This window comes from Rhinoraja longicauda, chromosome 16 (genome assembly GCF_053455715.1).
Source record: "Rhinoraja longicauda isolate Sanriku21f chromosome 16, sRhiLon1.1, whole genome shotgun sequence".
NCBI classification, from domain to species: domain Eukaryota; kingdom Metazoa; phylum Chordata; class Chondrichthyes; order Rajiformes; family Arhynchobatidae; genus Rhinoraja; species Rhinoraja longicauda.
The window spans coordinates 43810528-43834597 of NC_135968.1; the positions used below are offsets into that span (position 1 = coordinate 43810528).

Below are 24070 nucleotides of genomic sequence, written 5' to 3' on the forward strand. Positions count from 1 at the left end.
AAAACGAACAATTGATCCATCAATGGGTTGTTTTTATTGGAAAACAAAGTGAAAAAGAATTAGAAACTAATAGAGGCAATAACATTCCCAAAATACCATTAAATTTAAATAGTGGTCTTCATTTAAATTAAAACCATTAATTCTTTATCTGGTCCACAACTCTTTACCTTTCTTTATAGGTTTTTGGCTTTGGTGCTGGTGGAGCAAGGGAAGTGCCATTCTCATCTATTCCCCATGATACGGCATATAGTAATCTTCCAGATGTCAACAACAAACGCTCTCCAGATTTCCCCTCATCTATCACAAACGGTGTATCTATCCATAGAAAATAAGTCAATTGTTAGATGGGCAAAATATTAAACCTTTGGCTTACACATATTCCATTTATCATAGCCATGACAGATAATTCCTCAGATATCAGATCTTGAAATCCCTCTAATGCCCTTGATGATGAACATGGTCATCTTCATGCATAAAATTTAAGAAAAAATGGATCTGGAGGAACAAAACTCGTAGAACCTGGTACTCGTGTAGAAATCAGTTGTGCTGTGCCTATTTTCATGTTGTGCTTTCTACAATCCTTACAAGCCCTCAATGTACATATTGATCGATATATAAGAGATGAATTCACGTTGAGAACCTCCATGACAATCCTAATATAAACGCATGCTGCAAATTGCAATATGTCATGACAGCCACAGCACAAACATAGAAAAACTCAGATGAAGAAATATATGTAGTGTCACCTTAACAGCTTCCAGGAAAACAACACTTAAATGAATCTTTGACTGCACCAGACATTTTATTTATAGGATTTTGAGTTTCCAAAAACATTGGTCTTCAATGAGGTGCAGTTTAGAGTTTTCCTGTCTTGATATCCTTGTAATTGAGGGTTTACAGTAAGATCAACTTTCTCCCTCCAACTTCACATTTAATTTCTTTTTTCCTTTATTTTTGACACGTCAACGAGGCCCAGTGGTGCAGCTGGTAGAGTGGCTCACAGTACGAGAGGCCTGGATACAATTGTGATCTAGGATGCTGTCCGTGTGGAGTTCACACTATCTCCCTGTGACCGTGTGGGTTTCCCCCAGCTATTCCAGTCTCCTCCCACATCCCAAACTTTTGTGTGTCTTATTCTTGTCTGTTTGCATATTCTATTACTTTTGACATGCAACTGATGGTAGTTTCAAGTGATTTTCTCTTTGGCATCTGAATAACCTTCCTCTGGAAGGAAACCACTTGAAAGAAATTGAAGTCTTTCTCTCTTATTGAACATCATGGACTCAGCAATAGCCCTGAAGAGGGAACCTATCATCTGAATGATGAACTGACAGTGTTTGTTGACTAGAATGAGTAATGTCACAACAGATGACTTAACAAAAAAGCTGGTCAGAAAAGTGGCTTGAAGGTAGGAAGCTGAAGGTGATGGTGGAGGGTTGCTTTCAGACTGCATACCTGTAATGAGTAGCGTGTCACGGGGTTTGGTGCTGGGTCCACTGTTGTTATCTATATTAACAATTTGGATGTGAATGTAGGTATTGGGATTAGGTTTGCGGATGACACTAAAATTAGTTGTATAGTGGACAGCGAAGTTTATCTACAAATACATTGGAATCTTGATTAACTTGGCAGATGACGTTTAATGCGGATAAATATAAGGTGTTGCATTTTGATTCGACAAACCAAAGCAGGACTTGCACAGTTAATGGTAATGCCCTGGGAGAGTGGTAGTACAGGAAAACCTTATCCCATGATGTTGACAACACAGAAGACAGGTAAAGAAGGTTTTACCACACTTATCATCATCGGGCAAGATAATGTAAGAAAATAACTGCAGATGCTGGTACAAATCGAAGGTATTTATTTCACAAAATGCTGGAGTAATTCAGCAGGTCAGGCAGCATCTCAGGAGAGAAGGAATGGGCGACGTTTCGAGTCGAGACCCTTCTTCAGACTGATGTCAGGGGGGGCAGGACAAAGGAAGGATATAGGTGGAGACAGGAAGATAGAGGGAGAACTGGGAAGGGGGAGGGGAAGAGAGGGACAGAGGAACTATCTAAAGTTGGAGAAGTCAATGTTCATACCGTTGGGCTTCAAGCTGCCCAAGCGAAATATGAGGTGCTGTTCCTCCAATTTCCAGTGGGCCTCACTATGGCACTGGAGGAGGCCCATGACAGAAAGGTCAGACTGGGATTGGGAGGGGGAGTTGAAGTGCTCAGCCACCGGGAGATCAGGTTGGTTAAGGCGGACTGAGCGAATGTGTTGAGCGAAACGATTGCCGAGCCTGCGTTTGGTTTCGCTGATGTAAAGAAGTTGACATCTAGAGCAGCGGATACAATAGATGAGGTTGGAGGAGGTGCAGGTGAACCTCTGTCTCACCTGAAAAGACTGTTTGGGTCCTTGGATGGAGTTGAGGGGGGAGGTAAAGGGACAGGTGTTGCATCTCCTGCGGTTGCAGGAGAAAGTGCCCGGGGATGGGGTGGTTTGGGTAGGAAGGGACAAGTGGACCAGGGAGTTACGGTGGGAACGGTCTCTGCGGAACACAGAAAGGGGAGGAGATGGGAAGATGTGGCCAGTAGTGGGGTCCCGTTGTAGGTGACGGAAATGTTGGAGGATGATTTGTTGAATACGCTGGCTGATGGGGTGGTAGGTGAGAATGAGGGGGATTCTGTCCTTGTTACGAGTGGGGGGAGGGGGAGCAAGAGCAGAGCTGCGGGATGTAGAAGAGGCCCTAGTGAGAGCCTCATCTATAATGGAAGAGGGGAAGCCCCGTTTCCTGAAGAATGAGGACGCCCAAGAAACACCTCATCCCAGGCGCAGATGTTGCGTAGACGGAGGAATTGGGAGTAGGGGATAGACTTTTTGCAGGAGACAGGGTGGGAAGAAGTGTGGTTCAGATAGCTGTGCGAGTCAGTGGGTTTATAGTAGATGTCAGTCACTGTCTCCTGTGATGGAGATGATGAGGTCCAGAAACAGGAGGGAGATGTCGGAGATAGTCCAAGTATATTTAAGAGCAGGATGGAAATTGGAAGTGAAGTGTATGAAGTCAGCGAGTTCTATATGGGTACAAGAGGTAGCACCAATGCAGTCATCGATGTAGCGGAGGTAGAGTTCGGGGATGGGGCCAGTGTACGTCCGGAACAGGGATTGTTCGACGTACCCGACAAAGAGGCAGGCATAGCTAGGGCCCATGCGAGTGCCCATAGCTACGTCTCTGGTTTGGAGGAAGTGGGAGGAGTCAAAGGAGAAGTTGTTAAGGGTAAGAACCAGCTCTGCCAGGTGGAGGAGAGTGTTAGTAGATGGGGATTGGCTGGTTCTACGGTCGAGGAAGAAACGGAGGGCTTCAAGACCATCCTTGTGGGGGATGGAAGTGTAGAGTGACTGGACATCCATGGTAAAGATGAGGGAGTGGGGACCTGGAAACCGGAAGTTATCGAGGAGATGGAGAGCATGTGAGGTGTCTTGGACGTAGGTGGGGAAGGATTTGACCAGGGGGGATAAGATGGAGTCGAGGTAGGTGTAAATATATTCGGTGGGACAGGAACAGGCAGAGACAATGGGTAAAATCATCGGGCAAGGTGCTGAGTTGAGGATTTGGAACATTATGTTACAGTTGTAAAATATGTTGGTAGGACCACATTTGGAGAAATGTGTAATTCTGGTGGCCCTACCTATGGGAAGGATGCCACTAAACTAGAAAATATGCAAAAAATATTTACATGGTTTGAGTTATAAGGAGAGATTGGAAGGGCTGGGTCCTTTATTTTGAATCACAGGGGGCTGAGGGTTGAGTATACAGATGTAAAAAAAAAAGCACGACGGGAAAAAGGTAAGGTGAATACCAATCTTTTACAATGGTTGGGGATAGGTTTAAGTTAAGAGCGGAAATTTAAAATAGACCCAAAGGGCAACCTTTTCGCACAGTGGGTGGTGCCTGTATGGAATTACCTGGATGGAGAGAGGTATAATTACATTTATAAGAAACGTGGACAGGTAAGTGGATAGGAAATGTTTGGAGGATAATGGGCCAGGCACAGACAAGCTTGGTTATGCAACTTGATCGGTGTCGACATGTTGTTCAGCTCTCTGCTGCTATTTTTTTGAAGCTACATATTCATTCCATGTATGCACCACTGGATTTAAGCTTCAAGTTGTAAAGGGGTCATTTTTGTATGAATAAGAGAATGTATAATAAAAACATAAAGAGTAAATGGGAATTTGTCCCATTGCAATGAGTAACAAGATCTAGGATTGTGTAGTGCCCTTGTACTCATAAACCAAAACATCCAAGACCCCTCGGATGAAATGAGAGAATAAAAGGTTGCCATGCCAGCCATACAGAATTAAGGCCAGGCAGCCTTACTGTTCCCACAGTTCTCCATCAGGTCTTGCTGGAGGAAGAGCTACAAGGTATGGATAAGTTGGGCTGAAGGGCTTGTTCAATGTTGGGCAGCTCCAGGATGCTATTTTTTCTGAAGCTGCGCACATTCCATTTATGCACCACTGGATTTGAGCTTCAAGTTATAAAGCATAAGAGCTACGAGGCATACAGTGATCATAAGTTCATCTCAACTTTATTGGCTCTGTTCTAATAAGAGAATGTTTGTGTATTGGGTGAAGATGTTGTAAGATACTGTACCACGTCTCTGATTTTGCATTAAATTGTAATACTTTGTACGGTATGAGTGATTCTTTTCATCACAAAAGAATGACTAAAAAAATTAGTTTAATTCACAAATCAAATAAAACCATGAATGATGCTACGACATTGCCGCGATTTTTAGGTGAACATCTTTCTTCTTTCTCCTTCTTTATGACACTATTAGTATGATGCTGTGTCACCACCTGTACCTGCTGCTAAGTTCATGGAAAGCTCCTATTGTCACTCATGGTAAGAGTAACATAACAGGGACTGCTTTACTGCTGCGTCTTGTCATGATTGCAATCTGGAATAATTGGCGGAAGACAGAAATGAGAATCAGTGTAGGAGGAGAGATACTAATTTTCTGAGGGACAGCAGTACCCTCAGGGTTCAAACTGCCAAAGGAATTCCCCTGGAACTGATCAAACAACAGACTGTGTATCTGCTGTAAACCAGATTGTACAACTACATTTACAATCTCTAGAAACACATTAACTGTACTGGTGTTCGTATGGGCTTTTCTATTGTCACATGTACCAAGATACAGTGAAAAACTTTGTGCTGCATGTTACCAAGGCAAATCATAGTCGTGCAAAAGTGAAAATAAATAGAGTGCAGAATAAAATGTTACAACTACACAGAAATTGCAGTTAAATTTGTGCAAGGTCAGTAACAAGGCAGATTGGAAGTTTGGCATTCATCCTTAACATAAGAACGGCCCGTTCAAGATTCTGATAACAGTAGGGATGAAGCTATTCTTGAATCTGGTGATAAGTGCTTTGTACTTTCTGCCCAACAGGAGAGGAGAAAGAGAATGACTGCAGGGGTGTCAGGTGTCCTTGGTAAGGTTGGCTTCTTTCTTGAGGCAGCATGAAGTACAGATAGAATCATGGGGGGGGGGGGGGATGGTGAGACAAGTCCATCCAGTGTTTTCACTGGAATGCTAAAATTTGAGAGAAAACTTGATGGAGGTTTGTAAAATGATGAGAGGCACAGATAGAATAGACAGTCAGAACATTTTTCCTAGAGTGGAAATATCAAAGATTGGAGGGCATAGTGGTAAAGTGAGAGAGACAAAGTTTAAAGATGTGCGGGTCGAGATTTTACACAGAGGGTTGTGGGTGCCTGGAATGCACTGCCAAGGGTTGTAGTTGAGGCAGATATAATAGTGGCATTTAAGAGGCTTCCTAAGCTAACTAAGCCCTGGGAGTTTTGCCACACTGCATTTATACAGTTTTGGAACATTGAAAAATCGGCATATATGCCCTGGTGACAGTGATAAAAATAATTTTCAAAATTACAATATGCACAAGAATTGAGATATTGAAGCAAATTATGGAGAAAAACCAGGTAGGTACTTTATTTAGTGAAAGAGGGGAGACTTGGGAAAGACTTACTAGACCTTTAAACATGAAAGGCTTGAGGTGGAAGGAATGTTCCCCTTATGGAAACTCCAAATTGAGGAGTTTGATAACAGTACAATTATTGTAAATTCAACAAGAAATAAGAATTGTGTTTTACTCAGTGTTTAGAATGTGGAACACACTACTGCACAATGTGATTGAGGCAAATTGTTGAGATGTCTTCTGAAGAAAACTTAGAGAAAGATATACTGGTAAGCTGCAATGGACAGGTGGAAAGGGAGAAGGTTTACACTGTGTATGAACACCAACACAGAGTAGTCGAAGCTGGTTTCAGTGATAATATTGTCTGCAGTCTGCACTAGGTTTTGCAAGAATGGGCAATCTGTTTCCAGCATTGAGGTTCCCATATTTCTAGGCTAGGATTTGAAGAATCCTTAAAAAAGCCACAGTGTTTTAAAGTTTATATTTTCGGTATTTCAATACTTGTAGTTATACTTACTGCTTCCAACTCCATCATGGTCAGTTACAACTATCTCATCACTACTGAATTCTATCTCTTCCAAAGCAACTGTGCTGGTAATCATGGTTACTTCAGGAACAGGTATGTATAGTTTTGCCAACATGTTCATCCTTGTGTTTATTAATTCATAAATCTATCAAATAGAATGACATAAGATTGTTAGCAGGTGGTATGATTTTTGTTGTTGTTTATTGATCATCTAAATCAATACCCCTTGATATTGTCCACAATTCAGACAAGAAATCAGTTTCAGAGCAGTTGTAAATTTGTGGAATTCTCTGCCACTGAAGGCAGTAGAGGCCAATTCACTGGATGAATTTAAAAGAGAGTTAGATAGAACTCTAGGGGCTAGCGGAATCAAGGAATTATGGGGAGAAGGCAGGCATGGGTTAATGATTGTGGATGATCAGCCACGATCACAATGAATGGCGGTGTTGGCTCGAAGGGCCGAATGGCCTCCTCCTGCACCTATTTTCTTTGTTTCTATGTTTCTAAGTTACTAAATTGCATGTCTAACGCATGCGGTCAAAGGGATGTAGGGTAAGGACAAATTTCTAGTCCATATAGGATAGGATAAGTCCAAAATATATGTAATTAAAACTTTGTGTGTATATATAAAAAGAGTGAGACAGATGCTAGAATACCCATGAATTCTATATTGAACCCATGACTACTCAAGATTTGCTTTATTTAAGTGAACATATAAGCACTAACTTGGCACATTCATAGTGTTATTTAAATATAATGCTGGGTGGCCACATTTCCGACTTGAAACTTGTTTGAGTTACAAACAGTTCTTAGGCACAGAACCAACCCTGTATTAACCAGGGAGGACCTGTATCACTATTCAGTCTGGAGAGGTGAGCCTTAGCTTCCAGCTATACATAACATGAATTTCCCATCCCTTTCCGACCAACTTCTCTGCCTTTGATATTCAATGCTATCACAAAGAAGTTCAATATAAAGTATTTCTATCAAGCATTCTAAGGGACTTTAGACTAGTCCCTTGGAATTGTATGACAGCTATAGACATAAGGGAAATACTCAAAATTGAAGATAGCTCAAAGATATTTCAGTGGTCATTAGGAGGTTTTGTTTGAGGAACCGATGTGGAGAATGGAGATCCTTAGCCCCATCACAGAGGTAGTAATGCCTCCAGACAACCAGTGAGAAATGTTTACAGAGCAGATCAATGTAAAAGGTTTAATTCCCAGGATGTGGATACAAAAAGTTCAAGACCTTATTCTACGATCACACAGCCTGTATCTTATCCCACCGAATAATTTCTTCCTTTAGCTGATGATAAATGTTATAGCACTTGCTAACTGCACTGCAGCAGCTTGTCAACAATATCCATGCAACACCCCCCCCCCCCCCCCCCCTCAAACCCCTCATCCGAAATCCACAACACCTACCACCTATAATGGCAAAGGAAGAAGTGCATGTTCTGTCAGTACTTGCGGGTTTACCTCCAAGTCAATGACAACCCAATCGAAAATGTATTTATTCTGCCTTTGGTTCTATGTACCACAATTTGCAAGCTAACAATACAATGGTAGTACCTTCATCAGCACCATCATCATTAGGACTGCAAAAGTAAAAAAAGTCACATTATCTGGTCATTCATAATCCAATACTCTTGCTACTCAAGCCTATAACAATAACTAGTTTTAATAATAGTTACCTCGAATCTAATGTTTTCAGGTTTGTGTATAATCTGAACATTGAATATTTGTCGAAATTGTACAGTAAAATCTGATTGCAGTTGTGAAGTGATAGTGGATGAAACGAGTTTGTCATTATAAAAAATACTAATGAAGAATTTATGGTTTCGCATTTCCATTCTTCTACGTTGTTCTCCCCTGAAATCAGATACGAACAACATTTCTTTACTACTGCAATATTTCATACTGTAATGAACGTTAAATATTTGTCTTAAATATTTTTTCATAGTGTATTCAAGTTGAAGTAAATGCACCCTTTTGTATTGTTTAATGTGAAATGCGCATAATTGGCAAGGCCAAAGGTTATCATCTGGCCTTAATTTCCCTTGAGCTGAATAAGTAGGACAATAAGTAGGACAATTCAGAGGACAATTAGACATAAAAGGACAGATTTTATTTCCCTGAAGAATATTTGTGAACCAGATTTGTATTTTTAGGGTTATCATTACTAACACCAGCTTTTAATTCTATATTTATTTCATTGCATGAATTTAACTTTCTCAGTGTCACAATGGAATTTTAAATTCATGTCTCTGGATCCTCCCTTAGATTGCTGCATATCACCTTGTGATTTAATTGCTAAACTATCACACACTAAAATGTAGCCTTTAAGGAAAGTTACTTCATCATAATCATAATCATATTTTGTTAGCCAAGTATGTTTTGCGAGGAATTTAATTTGCCATACAGTCATACCAATAAAAAGCAACAAGACACACAAAATACATTTTAACATAAACATCCACCACATTCCTCACTGTGATGGAAGGTGAAAAAAAGTTCAAACTCATCCCTTCTTTGTTCTCCCGCAGTCGGGGGCCTCGAGCCTTCTGTTGACGGGATGATCTTGGCTCCCCTAGCCAGCGGTCAGGCCCTCCACATCGGGGCGATCAAGCTCCCGCATTGGGGGGATCTCAGCTCCCCCGCGCCGGGCGCTCAGACCCTGGGTCGGGGCTGGTCGAACCTCCTGTGACTTTGGAGCTTCCCGACATCAGTCTCCACCCGAGACTGCGAGCTGCTCGATGGTGAAATCCGCAGGCCGCAGTTAGAGCGTCGATCCCAGGCAAGGGATCGCAGGCTCCAATGGTAAGTCCACGGCCCCACGGTGGGGCTCAAAGTCAGTCTTGAGCAAGGTCGCCAGCTCCATGATGTTAGGCCGCAGGGCGACCGGAGATACGATACGGAAAACGATCGCATCTCTGGCAAGGTAAAAGATTGAAAAAAAGTTTTCCCCGACCCCCTCCCCACCCCCCACATAAAACAAACCAGAGAACAATAACACAAACTTTTTTAAACACACTAAAAATTAACAAAAAAGACAAAAAGACAGATAGACCGTTGGCGAGGCTGCCATCGCTGACGGGGCCACCCGGTGGACTAGCGGGTGTACTTTGCCTTGAAATTAAAATGATCGCTTCATAACCCCTTAATAATCAATAAAGAGTCTCCAGTTTTGGTTGCTAATAAGCTATTAAATATGCAAACCTGATTAAATAGTTGGATTGAAAACACAATGCACCCAGTTCCTTAGAACGATGCACAAGATTTTAAATCAAACCTGATGTATGCCTTTACTTTGCCAAAATTATAAGGATGAGATAGATATTTTCTATCTTTGGTTTAAATAGCCCAGAAAGGAAACACAGGAAAAAGTTGTTTAAATCTTCAGCTAACAGCTGTTAGCAGATGATCTGTTCTTGAAATAGTGTTGATGGCTCTCCCAGGACATCATTAAAGCACTGTTGGTGAGACTGCTACACATGTTGGTTACAATTCATGAAGCGGCTAGGAATCAGTCCAAAACATAGTGACTTGACAAGAAAGAAAACAGATAAGACATGAAACATATGAGACTATTAAGGGATTGGGCACGTAAGGGGCAGGAAACATGTTCCCAATGTTGGGGGAGTCCAGAACAAGGGGCCACAGTTTAAGAATAAGGGGTAGGCCATTTAGAACGGAGATGAGGAAAAGCTTTTTCAGTCTGTGGAATTCTCTGCCTCAGAAGGCAGTGGAGGCCAATTCTCTGGATGCTTTCAAGAGAGAATTAGATAGAGCTCTTAATGAAAGCGGAGTCAGGGGGTATGGGGAGAAGGCAGGAACGGGGTACTGATTGTGAATGATCAGCCGTGATCACATTGAATGGCTGGTGCAGGCTCGAAGGGCCGAATGGCCTACTCCTGCACATATTGTCTATTGTCTATTGAAAGAAAACAAGATATTTAGTCTGAGTAATCATAAAGCCATATCATAGAGGGCAATGCACTGAGGTGCGAAATAGGATTCATGTTAATATGATGGATCAAATAGCCTCCTCCCATGCCATTAATGTCTATATCTCTATGGAGTGGGTGAAAGAGATTTCCCTTTTCATCTGCAGTAGAATTTAGCTGCTCATTAGAAATTGTGTTGAGGGGAAGTGAAACACCTAAAGAGGAACAGTCAGTTTTAGATCCAGAAAAAAAAAAATTGTAAAATATACATCCAGTTTAATGTAAAGTTAGAGTTTTGAGAGACTAAAAGTACTCTCCATCTTGTACTTTGTGCTGGCCTCTGACAATTCAGGCCATTTCATTTTTTACTGTTCTTCGAAAGATACAACTTCCCTAAGCACCCCAACAGTCCGCTGGACACATCTGGAGGTATCTTTCACTCCCATAGGAAGCCAATGGATCTCCAGAAAAGTTGAGCTATACTGCACGAAAGGGAACGTCATGAGTCAATAAATGTTGGACATGTTGGAGGAGCAAAGTTCTGTAATACAGCTTCTTTCAGTGATTCTGCAGACGAAAATAAACATGATCCGGCCAATATAACAATTAAGGAACATTGTTGTGTCTTAAAGATAATCTTTAAGATTAAAAATAATCAGAATATTGAAGGAAAGACTAGATTTAGAAGTAGAATTTCATACAATTTCTGAAAGTTAAATGCCTTTTGTACCCAGCCATCCCAAAGCTATTGTAAATCATGCATAAGGATCGTAAATGCATAAAATAGCCAATCACATATAATAATTCAATTTTGAAAACAATCTGTTGCAAGGTGTCTAAAATATTGTCATGCAAAGCAGAATTTCTAGTTGCATGGAATTTAATGGCCTATTTAATACAAATTATGAAAAATTGAGTAAACAGCATATATTTGAAGAACAATTCATACCCAGAGCAATTTAAATCTGGTGTCACAACCATACTGTGTGACAGATTAGGAATCAGAATAGGTTTTTCTCTTTGACGGAAATTAACTGCAGTTCTTGATTTTGCAATATTTTCTATTGTTGCTCTATCAGTTGGCACAGAAAGTTTTGGAGGCTCTTCTGATTCATCATCAGTGTATTCATTGACTGATTCATCTCCTTCTATACGTTTGTTTTCCTTGGCTTTCTGGAAACATTCAAAAATATAGGCTTAAAATTTAAATTTAGTTAGTTTTATTATTAAAATTAACTACAAGTAGCAATCAAACATACCAGAAGGAGTAGCATTGCTAAATGGTGGAAGTTTTAAGTGTAAGGCTATGAATCTTTTCAATCTATTTTCCTATAAGCATCAGATTTGGCACATATAAAACCAGAATATATATTTGGAAACACTTGTTATGAGAAAGCACTTGGATGCAACTGAAAATTGAAATGGGAACTGCTCTTTCCTATGCAAAGAACCTATCATTAGACCATCAATATGAACTATCCAAATTTAACCAGTAGCTAAATTGTTCCTTAAAAATGGCATCACAGGTAGATGGGATGGTCAGGACGGTTTCGGGCACATTGGGCTTCATCAGTAATTATATTGAGTATATAAGTTGTGAGGTCATGTCACAGGTGTACCAGACATTGACGCACTGTGTTTTGTCGAAGTCACTCTGTTATAGGAAAGATGCTATTAAGCTTGAAAGGGTGCAGAGAAGATTTATGAGGATGTTGCCAGGTCTCAAGTGCCTGAGCGTTGAGAGGTTGAGCAGGTTAGGATTTTATTCCTTGGAGCGGAGGAGGATAGGTGGCGATCTAATAGAGGTGTATAAGATCATGAGAGGAATAAATAGGGTAAATACACAGTCTTTTACCCATAGTAGGGGAATCAAGAACCAGAGGGCATAGGTTTCAGGTAAGAGGGGAATGATTTAATAGGAACCTGAATGGCAACGTTTTTACTCATAGGGTGGTGGGTGTATAGAACAAGCCTCCAGAGGAGGTAGTTGAGGCAGGTACTATCACAATGTTTGAGAAACAGGTACATTGATAGGATAGGTTAAGAGAGATATGGGCAAATGCAAACTGATGGAACTAGTGTAGATGGGGCATATTGGTTGGCATGGGCAAGTGGGCCGAAGGGCCTGTTTCCACGCTGTATAACTATGACTATTATCAACTTTTTTTTTGGAATTATATTGGAAAGTATCCTCTTATAAATACTAATATTTTCAGTTTATTTCATTAGCCCAAGGAGAAACAAAACCTCAGATATTGCATTCAATGTGCTATGGCACAGGGTAGGACATCAGTCTGAAGAAGGGTCCCAACCCCAAATCTTCCTTCTATCCACTTTCTTCCTGCCTGACCTGCTGACCCTCCAACATTTTGTTTTTTTGCTCAAGATTCCACCATCTGCAGTCCCTTGTGTCTCCAGGGTATGATATGTGTCTTTTCCCTTATCCTCAGAACTATGTAATTTACACAAGGAGGAAAATTACTATTTCACTTATAATTCTACTAGCCATTCAGAACAATGCTTTTCAGCTCCAGTAAATGACAATACTGAGAAATTCTAGGATCAGCTGGATGTAAATTACCTAAAGGGGAAAAAAATGACAAAAGCTAAATGACCCTTTGTTGTACCAGGGCCTGATGGTCTGCATCCCAGGGTACTTAAGGAGGTGGCTCTAGAAATCGTGGACGCATTGGTGATCATTTTCCAATGTTCTAAAGATTCATGATCAGTTCCTGTGGATTGGAGGGTAGCTAATGTTATCCCACTTTTTAAGAAAGGAGTGAGAGAAAACAGGAAATTATCGACCAGTTAGTCTGACATCAGTGGTGGGGAAGATGCTGGAGTCAATTATAATAGACGAAATTGCGGAGCATTTGGATAGCAGTAACAGGTTCATTCCGAGTCAGCATGGATTTACGAAGGGGAAATCATGCTTGACTAATCTTCTGGAATTCTTTGAGGATGTAACTAGGAAAATTGACAGGGGACAGCCGGTGGATGTAGTGTACCTTGACTTTCAGAAAGCCTTCGACAAGGTCCCACGTAGGAGATTAGTGGGCAAAGTTAGAGTACATGGTATTGCGGGTAGGGTACTGACATGGATAGAAAATTGGTTGGCAGACAGAAAGCAAAGAGTGGGGATAAATGGGTCCCTTTCAGAATGGCAGGCAGTGACTAGTGGGGTACCACAAGGCTCAGTGCTGGGACCGCAGCTATTTACAATATACATTAATAACTTGGATGAAGGATTAAAAGTAACATTAGTTAATTTGCAGACGATACAAAGCTGGGTGGCAGTGTGAACTATGAGGAAGATGCTATGAGGTTGCAGGGTGACTTGGACAGGTTGTGTGAGTGGGCGGATGCATGGCAGATGCAGTTTAATGTGGATAAGTGTGAGGTTATCCACTTTAGTGGTAAGAATAGGAAGGCAGATTATTATCTGAATGGCGTCAAGTTAGGAAAAGGGGACGTACAATGAGATCTGGATGTCCTGGTGCATCAGTCACTGAAAGGAAGCATGCAGGTACAGCAGGCAGTGAAGAAAGCCAATGGAATGTTGGCCTTCATAACAAGAGGAGTTGAGTAGAGGAGCAAAGAGGTCCTTCTGCAGTTATACAGGGCCCTAGTGAAACCACACCTGGAGTACTGTGTGCAGTTTTGGTCTCGAAATTTGAGGAAGCATATTCTTGCTATTGAGGGCGTGCAGCGTAGGTTTACTCGGTTAATTCCCGGAATGGCGGGACTGTCATGTGTTGAAAGACTGGAGCGATTAGGCTTGTATACACTGGAATTTAGAAGGATGAGAGGGGATCTTATTGAAACATATAAGATTATTAAGGGGTTGGACACGTTAGAGGCAGGAAACATGTTCCCAATGTTGGGGGAGTGCAGAACCAGAGGCCACAGTTTAAGAATAAGGGGTAGGCCAGTGGAGGCCAATTCTCTGAATGTATTCAAGAGAGAGCTAGATAGAGCTCTTAAGGATAGTGGAGTCAGGGGGTATGGGGAGAAGGCAGGAATGGGGTACTGATTGAGAATGATCAGCCATGATCACATTGAATGGTGGTGCTGGCTCGAAGGGCCGAATGGCCTACTCCTGCACCTATTGTCTATTGAAGTATAGAATTTTGGATCATACATCCAGTGTGCATGAGCATATACTAGCAAATATATCTGATTTGTGCAGCATACATATGGGAAGCAATACATGATTATTAGGAAGTTCAACATAAGACCACAAGAAACAGGATTGGGAGAAAGCCATTCCATCTCTTGGGACTGCTCCACCATTCAATAAGATCATGCTTTTCTGACTTTCTGAAGGTCTGCTCTTGCTCCTTAATGCTTGATTCCCTCACAAATTAAGAATCTATCCATTTCTACTTTGAATATATTCAAGGATCCAGCCACCACCGCTATCAGAAGCAGTGAATTCCAAAGACTCACAACCCTTAGAATAGTGAAATTATTTCTCATTTCAGTCTGAAATGGGTACACCTTCTTCTGAGATAAGGAAGGACACACTGTGCTGGAGTAACCCAGCGGGTCAGGTAGCATCTCTGGAGAACATGGCGAAGTGACGTTTCAGATCGGGACCTTTTTCTGGGCTAATTGTGGGGGGAGGGGGGGAGTAAGCTGAAAGAGGGGAGGGGCAGGACAAAAGCCTGGTATGCACTACATGTATACAGATGATGAGGGCTTTGAAAGGCAGATAAAGGCCAGAGATAAAAAGGCAGAAGGGGCAGACAAAATGATTGAAGAGTTACAAATTATGAAGCTGGAGGAAAGAATTTAGGTGGAAGAAGAGGAGGAGAGAAATAGATGCATGTCCAGGTGGGGAGAATGGGGGGGGGGGGGCAGGGCTGGGGAGAGATGGGGAGTTGGGGGAAGAAGATAGAGGAGGATTTTGTACTTAACAACATTTGGAAAATTCAATGTGCATACCAATTGGTTATAGGCCAGATAACTGTGGCAGTCGGTAGGTCTGTAGTTCAATTATTTCCCCTTTTAGTCATTTACACCAAGTTGACCCCAGAATTTCAGTCTTGCAATTTTAATGGAGCTGAACACCATTGTTCTGAAAGGCCAGTAGAATTGTATGTAAAATTATCATTTTCCTCATTGTGCAAATTACATACTTCTGAGGAAAAGGGGCAAGATAGAGGAACAGATAAATGTCACTGAGAAGCTGGTGCGACTTGGGTGGGGGAGGGATGGAGAGAGAGGGAATGCCAGGGTTACTTGAAGTTAGAGAAATCAATATTCATACCACTGGGCTGTAAGCCGCCCAATCAAAATATGAGACGCTGTTCTTCCAATTTGCGTTTAGCCTCACTCTGACAATGGAGGAGGCCTGGGACACAAAGGTCAGTGTGGGAATGGGAAGGAGAACTAAAGTGTTTAACAACCGGGAGATTAGGTAGGTCCAGGTGGACTAAGCGAAGGTGTTCAGCGAAACGATTGCCCAGTCTACTTTTGGTCTCACTGATGTAGAAGAGTCTACATCTTGAACCACGGATATAGGAGATGAGGTTGGAGGAGGTGCAAGTGAACCTCTGCCTCACCTGAAAGGACTATAGGCGTCCCTGGACAGAGTCGAGGGAGGAGGTATAGGGACAGGTGTTGCATCTCTTGCGGTTGCAGGGGAAGGTACCTGGGGAGGAGGTGGTTTGGGTGGGAAGGGATGAGTTAACCAGGGAGTTGCGGAGAGAACGGTCTCTGTGGAAGGCGGAAATGGGTGGAGATGATAAGATGAAATCCACAACAAAACATGGAGATGATAACCACAACAAATCATCCTCGAACATTTCCGTCACCTCCAACGGGACCCCACTACTGGCCACATCTTCCCATCTCCTCCCCTTTCTGCATTCTGAAGAGACCATTCCCTCCGTAACTCCTTGGTCCACTCGTCCCTTCCTACCCAAACCACCCCCTCCCCGAGCACTTTCCCCTGCAACCGCAGGAGATGCAACACCTGTCCCTTTACCTCCCCCCTCAACTCCATCCAAGGACCCAAACAATCTTTCCAGGTGAGACAGAGGTTCACCTGCACCTCGTCCAACCTCATCTATTGTATCCGCTGCTCTAGATGTCAACTTCTCTACATCGGCAAGACCAAACGCAGGCTCAGCGATCGTTTCGCTCAACACATTCGCTCAGTCCTCCTTAACCAACCTGATCTCCCAGTGGCTGAGCACTTCAACTCCCCCTCCCACTCCCAGTCTGGCCTTTCTGTCATGGGCCTCCTTCAGTGCCATAGTGAGGCCCACCGGAAATTGGAGGAACAGCACCTCATATTTTGTTTGGGCAGCTTGCAGCCCAGCGGTATGAACATTGACCTCCAACTTTAGATAGTTCCTCTGTCCCTCTCTTTCCCCCCCTCTCCCTTCCCAGTTCTCCCACTGTCTTCCTGCCTCCTCCTATATCCTTTCTTTGTCCCGCTCCCCCTGACATCAGTCTGAAGAAGGGTCTCGACCCAAAACGTCACCCATTCCCTCTCTCCTAGATGCTGCCTGACCTGCTGAATTACTCCAGCATTTTGTGATACCATAAGATGAAATCCAATCTTTTTATTTACTGACTGATCGATAAAACCAGTCAGTAAATAAAATGATTGGATTCCATTCTTGCATGTCTTAGAATTTGGCTAATAATAAGATATCATCTTTTCTTCCCAAAGAATGACTTGCAATGTAAAAGAATAACTCCACAGTAACAGCAAAGTTCAATGATAGGAAAGAGTGGTACCATAATTTTAATGCAACAGATCTTTTAAAAAGTGTAGGAAGGAACTGCAGATGTTGGTTTAAACCAAAGATGTCTTGACTTTCTATATTTCATGTGCAATGATTCGCTTGCAGCCCCCTTCCCATAATGGCTTAATGTTGCAATGGTCTGCAGTCTTTACCCATATGATAATCTGTTTTATCATTTGTCAATGCAAGTGAACAACTTTACATCTTTCTCCATCTTTTGCCTACTCACAATCTATTTTCTTTTAATTATAGCTTACAGCTTATCTTTCCACCTACGTCTATATCATTTGCAAATTTAGCTATTTCACATTTGCTTCCTTTCTCTAAATCATTCATATAATGTCAATACAGCTGATTGCTGTGGCACCCCACGAATAACAGATTCCTACCTAAAAATAACCCTTATCCTTACATTCTGCTTCTTGTTAGGTAGCTAATCCTTTTTCTCCAGCCTGATTTATTACCTCCAAACAATAGGTCTGATCTTACAAAGTAACCATTTTTGTGGCACCGTATGAAATACTGTGAAAATCCAAACATATTCCATCTACTAATTCATATTTATCCTCTCTAGTTCATAGTTTCCCAAATAAACTGATACTTTGTCAGGCATGGTTTCACCTTCATGAAGCCATGTTGACTCTGCTTGATCAGATTACGATTTTGTAAATATACTGCGGTTCCCACCTTAATAACAGACTACAAAGACGTACAGGTATGTAGGTTAATTGGCTGGGTAAATGTAAAAATTGTCCCTAGTGGGTGTAGGATAGTGTTAATGTACGGGGATCACTGGGCGGCACGGACTTGGTGGGCCGAAAAGGCCTGTTTCCGGCTGTGATATGATATGATACAATACATTCCATTAATAAACATTCAGTGAACTGACCTATATTTACCCACAATTTACCTCCTACAATTTTGATATGAGTATTATCTTGATAATTTTGCAAGCCTCCAGAATCAAAGGATTTTTAGAGGATTACAAACACTGCATCAGCTATCTCTGTAGCTACTTCATTTAGGATCTGAGGATGCAAACCATCATATCACAAGAACTTGTCAGACTTTACCTCCATTGGTTTCCCTAATTCTTTAATGATATGACAATATTTAATTTCTCCTTTGGACTTTTTATTAATATTGGGACAGTCATAGTATCCTTTATTGTAAAGACTGATATAAAATATCTTTAGAATTCCTCTGCCATTTTTTTATTCCCCGTAACTATTTCCCCAGCGTCATTCTCTTTCACACCTCTGTTCACTTTTATCTCTCTTAATATAGAACTGAGAACACAGGAGAGTACAGCACAGGAATGAGCTCTTCAGCTCACAATGTCCAGGCAAACAGAATCTCCTTTGCCTGCACGTGATCTATATCCTACAAATGGTATCCTCCATTTCCTGCATATCCACGTGCCTATCATAAACCTCTTAAATGCAGGCATGAGACAGGGAAAAGCAGAAGAAAGAGGAAGAGAGCTGAAAAAAGAGGAAGAGAGATGAGGGCAGCAGCCCCTTTATGCAGAACATTTTTGATAATTATACCTTGAAATGACACAATTTCCTTGCTTGTTTACCCATAATTTATCCTGCTTTTTAAAAATTATACCTTACAATAACACATTTTACCTGATTGAATCAGGTGAAAAAAAGAACATTATAGTGTCTATGACATACAGACTCTTGAATGCTTTTGTTTTTCAAATAAGACAGTTCTTATATTTTAACACCATAACAAATCAACTTAAGCAAGTTATATATTAGATGGATGCAATGTATTTCCATTATCTTTCATGGGTTTGCCAAGTCTTGATACAGACTCCCTTTTTTGTGCAACATGTGCTTCTAACATAAGCTCACATACCTTTATTTCTGATATTGATGAATGAGAATCAGCTGTTAAAGGACAAAGTCATGTTTAAAATCTACACGCTCAATCTCTGGCTTTTCTTCTGCTGCTGTAGTTTATGAGCTTTCTTTGCAAGCTTCTGGGCTACGTCCATCTTTTGCTTTGCTCCATGCTTCCTCTCAACAGGCTTGGTCAAAGCTAGCCTTTTGCGACACTCTTCAGTGACTTTTCTGTTTTCCTTCTAGCTCTTCTGCATACCGCTTCCTTGCAGTTCTGATGTTATGATACATCTTGACGTCTACTGGGTCATGCTTTGGGTTCTTTCGTGTGTACAGCTGTAGAGCACCTTTCCCAGTTGCGCGGTTGACATACTTGACAGTCTGAATTGTTGAGTATGTGAGGCATGTGAGAAGACTTGGGATCAATAACATCTCCCATCACATTAAATGACCCTTCCACCTGAGGGCCATGGAAATAACTCATAATAGAGTTGCTGCCTTACGGTGCCCGAGACCTGGGTTTGATCCTGACTACAGGTGTTGTCTGAACGGAGTTTGTATGGTCCCCCTCTTACCTGCGTGGGTTTCTCTGAATGCTCCAGTTTCCTCCCACACTCTAAAGGCGTACAGGTTTGCAGTTAATTGGCTTGGTATAATTGTAAATTGTTCCGAGTATGTAGAGGATAGTGTAAGTGTGCGAGGATCGCTGGACAGCGCAAACTCGGTGGGCTGAAGGGTCTGTTTCCGCACTGTATTTCTAAAATAAACTAATTAGTAAGGGTATCAGGGGTTATGCAGAGAAGGCAGGAGAATGGGGTGAAGGACGATAGATAGATCAGCCATGATTGAATGGCGGAGTAGACTTGACGGGGAGAATGGCCTAATTCTGCTCCGAGAACTTACAAACTTCATCCAATTCCTCTCCTTTTCACATCCTGGGAGATGTTATAGAAATCCTCCTTAGTTTAGTGTAGTTTAGAAATACAGCATGGAAACAGGCCCTTCGGACCTCCTACACACTAAGGACAATTTACAGAAACTTATTATCCTACAAACACGCATGTCTTTGGAATGTGGGAGGAAACCCAAGCTCCCAGAGAAAACCCACGCAGGTCACAGGGAGAACATACAAAGTCAGTACAGACAACACCCATAGTCAGGATTGAACTCGGGTCTCCGGCACTGTAAGGCAGCAACTCAGTTTTTAGTTACGATTCTTCACTTGTCCTTTCTGTTTTATAACAGTTTCACTGTGGTTCCTGCTGTTTCTCCATTGTTATCCCTCCATTCCATTTCATCATACCATGTAATACCCCTCTATTGCTTTCTAGCTTTTTTAAACAGAACATAGAATTGTACATCACAAGAACAGGCCCTTCAGCCTACAATGCCTGTGCCGAACATGATGCCAAGACTAACTCTTATCTGCCTGCACATAATCCATATAATCTCTATTCCCTGCATATCCATGTGTCTGTTTAAAGTCTCTTAAACACCACTATCATATCTGCCTCCACCACCACCACAGCAACACATTCCAGGCACCCACCACCCTCTGTGTAAACAAACTTGCCCCGCACATCTGCATTAAACTTTGCTCCTCTCACCTTAAAGCTATGTCCTCTAGTAGTTTATATATCCAGGGGGAAAGGTTCTGTGTCTACCCTCTCTATGCCTCTCATAATTTTTATATACTTCCCTCAGTAATATAAAGGTCTCCCCTCAGCCGCCAGCATTCCAGAGAAAAAAATCCAAGTCTGTCCAACCTCTCCTTGTAGTTAATACCCCCTAATTCAGCCAGCGTTCTGGTAAACCTCCTCTGCACCCTCACCCTGCACCTCACCCTTCCTGCAATGTATTATCACGTTAACTCTGATATTCATCATTCCGCTATCATTACAATTCAATTCTACCGTGTAAGGTTATGTTATTGTGATCCCCTGCCCTTCCCTCTCTATAAATGCAAAGAACTTCTCTCCTGGAGTTTAATCTCCCGTTCCGTTGGACAAAATGCAGGCTTACTATGACTGCTGTGGGTGTTTGGAGTTAATCTACCCTCCACCCGAGTACCTTTCACCACCAAAGGCAACAACCCATAAACCCCGACCGCTTTGACTGACAGAACTCTGGCCATCGAGTTCCGCCGGGTCCTAGCGCCCGACGAACTCCAGCAAAAAATATGTTTTTAATTTCCTTTACCGAATTTCTAAATCCGTGGAAATCCACGGAGAAATTTCACGGGTGTAAATGCCATATCTGCTTTCATCATCAACCCTGGCACGTGTTCCAGGCACTCACCACTCTCGATTAAAAAACTTTTTTTGCAGCTATATCATACACTGTATATGACACAAACACTCAAACAACACACAAAATATAAATTCTAGATAAATTATACATGATAATGAAAAGAAAAAGATTGCAAAAACAAGACAAAAGTGTAAACCACAATTAGAAAACAAATCTATAGTAGTGCAAGAGGTGGTCCATTGTGTTCTATTGCTGAAGCAGGATTGTGGTTGTGCAGGTCGCTTCAAGAACCTGGTGGTTGTTAAAATAGTTGCTGTTCCTAAACCTAATGGTGTGGGACTTTAGGCTTCTGTACCTCCTGTAGCAGGAAGAGGGCATAGTTGGAATGGTGAGGATCCTTGATGATGTATGGCATGTGTATTTACTGGCAAGGTATTGTACAAGCATTTGTTGTAAAACTCCTGGGTCAATTTTTTTGCATTTAAGCCAGCACATTTAAAAACATGAAGATTAAATAACATTTCCAGGTTTTAAGTTAGTTTTAGATATTCTCAATTTAAAAGGTTTGAAATAAATCTTTCTGTTTTAAAATGATCTTAGCGATGTCCAGGAACTTTGAAAATCTGTGCTAGGCCGGTTTCATGGCAAAGCTTGTTCTCCCTGGCAGGGTTCACATCTGCTGGAATTACATTGTTCAAAGGTCTATTTCTGATCATGAACTTTTTGTTCAGTTCTAGCACCCTTTTTACCAATAAGATTGACTTCTTAAGCTTCAGAAGTAAGTTCTGGAGAATAAGGAACAAAGCCTGTAAATAGGGAGCCTGTAAATAGGGAACAAAGTCCTGGCCAATAATAGCAATGCCAGTTCATTCCAATATGTACGCCAAATTTTGAACATATTTTGACTTCGTACTTGATTTAGTTAACAGTTAGCTTGATCATATCTACTACAGTGCTACCATTCAATCTTAGGAATAGATTTTGAAGTTAAAGCAAAAAAAAACATTCAGACATATCAGACAAGTGGAAGTACCATCAGTGTATAATGAATAAATATTAATTCTGTGAGCTGCAGGAAACTGTCAAGGTCCTGGTTACATGAAAAACATCACATGCACAGGCAAAAAAAATTGCTCATTCCATCGACATACAAAGCATTTGACTATCATTACTTACATACCTGTTTATTTTTCCAAACTTCTAATTTTTCATTATATATCTCCATTTCTTTATTGAATTTATCTTCAAATTCTTGTTCTAGTTCAATAACTTCTGCAGTGTACTCCACTTCACATTGCTTTCCAAGTGATTTGTAATTCACTTCCAACCTGTTTGCAACATTACCATATACTGAAAAGAATGTTGAATTTTACATCCCTTCCAACAAAAAGAAACTTCACCTTTAAATAAGAGAAACCAGATGCTGAAATCATGTGTAAAACACAATGTGCTGGAGTAACGGGTCAGGCAGCAATCTGAAGCACATGGATGGGCAATATTTCAGGTTGGGACATTTGAAGAAGGGCTTGACCTGCTGAGTTACTCCAGCATGGTGTGTTCTATTCACTTTTAATTATTTTATTTTGTTACTGGGAAACATTGTTTTTTTGTAAACTCTGATGTCAAAAAGGATTCCAAAATGAATTTCTTTGTCTTGAAAGACCACCTGGAAATTAGGTTGTACCTGCTGATTAAGCAATTATTTCCCCAGGCACATAAAATAAAAGGTAACAGTTGGAAGATTGGGAGAAAGAAGACAATCTAAACACCTGATTTCTTATTAAGATGGGCAGAGAGATGTTGGTTAAGATTGTCAACAAAGGGATTAAATGCTGATCGTCTCAATCAGTTATGCTTAAAAGTAAAGGAAAGATGAATGAAATAAATTTTAAATATAAAACAATTTTAATAGAAAGATAAATAGAACAATTAAATTAAGCAAGCTGGGTAAGATTAAAAAAACTTTCAAAATAGGTATTTATTAAATGAGCAAAATCTTTTTATTATCATGCATTGAGGGAAGAATGCCTAGAAAATTATTTTACAGGACAATTTAAATGTAATAGCTTTAACAGGAACCTGGCAAAAAATGAACAAAAATGGAAATCGTACAATACAGAAAAGTTGGATAAAAATCACTTTCCTGATGAAAATAATCCTAACATGTTATATAAAATAGTTTGCATATGTCGTTATTCAATGCGGGAAACTATAACCCACTGCAGCAACTTGCAAATTTCTTAGAATTTTTTTGAAAATGACTAGTCAAAATACTATTTAAGAAATTCCTTTTCCTTACTTAGATGAGTGAATGAAATCAGTCAAATTTGGAACAGAAAATTTTAGCCCATAATAAAGTGCTGTATGAGCGTCAGAAAATAACAGCTTAATTCTTAAAAACAAAAATGCTGGAAATACTGTGCAAATTCTGTGGTAAGAGAAATAGAGTTAACGATTCGCGTTAATGACCTTCCATCAGCACAGTATTTCAGGGAATTATTGCATCCAATAAAATCTCCAAAAACCATCTTATCATCATATCATATCATATATATACAGCCGGAAACAGGCCTTTTCGGCCCTCCAAGTCCGTGCCGCCCAGCGATCCCCGTACATTAACACTATCCTACACCCACTAGGGACAATTTTTACATTTACCCAGCCAATTAACCTACATACCTGTACGTCTTTGGAGTGTGTGAGGAAACCGAAGATCTCGGAGAAAACCCACGCAGGTCACGGG

At 41.1% G+C, this 24070-nt stretch overlaps 1 protein-coding gene across 1 annotated transcript in view; it reads right to left on the reverse strand.

Annotated features, from left to right (window-relative positions):
• The window catches only part of LOC144600837 (protein CC2D2B-like), a 108173-nt gene that overhangs the window by 50707 nt on the left and 33396 nt on the right, over window positions 1–24070 (reverse strand). The window contains exons 8-12 of the mRNA XM_078412727.1: window positions 22508–22655; window positions 11363–11636; window positions 8211–8581; window positions 6506–6659; window positions 168–315 (exon numbers count right to left, since the gene is read on the reverse strand). Coding sequence (XP_078268853.1) covers window positions 168–315; window positions 6506–6659; window positions 8211–8581; window positions 11363–11636; window positions 22508–22655 — 1095 coding nt within the window. The remainder of the gene's footprint in view (window positions 1–167; window positions 316–6505; window positions 6660–8210; window positions 8582–11362; window positions 11637–22507; window positions 22656–24070) is intronic.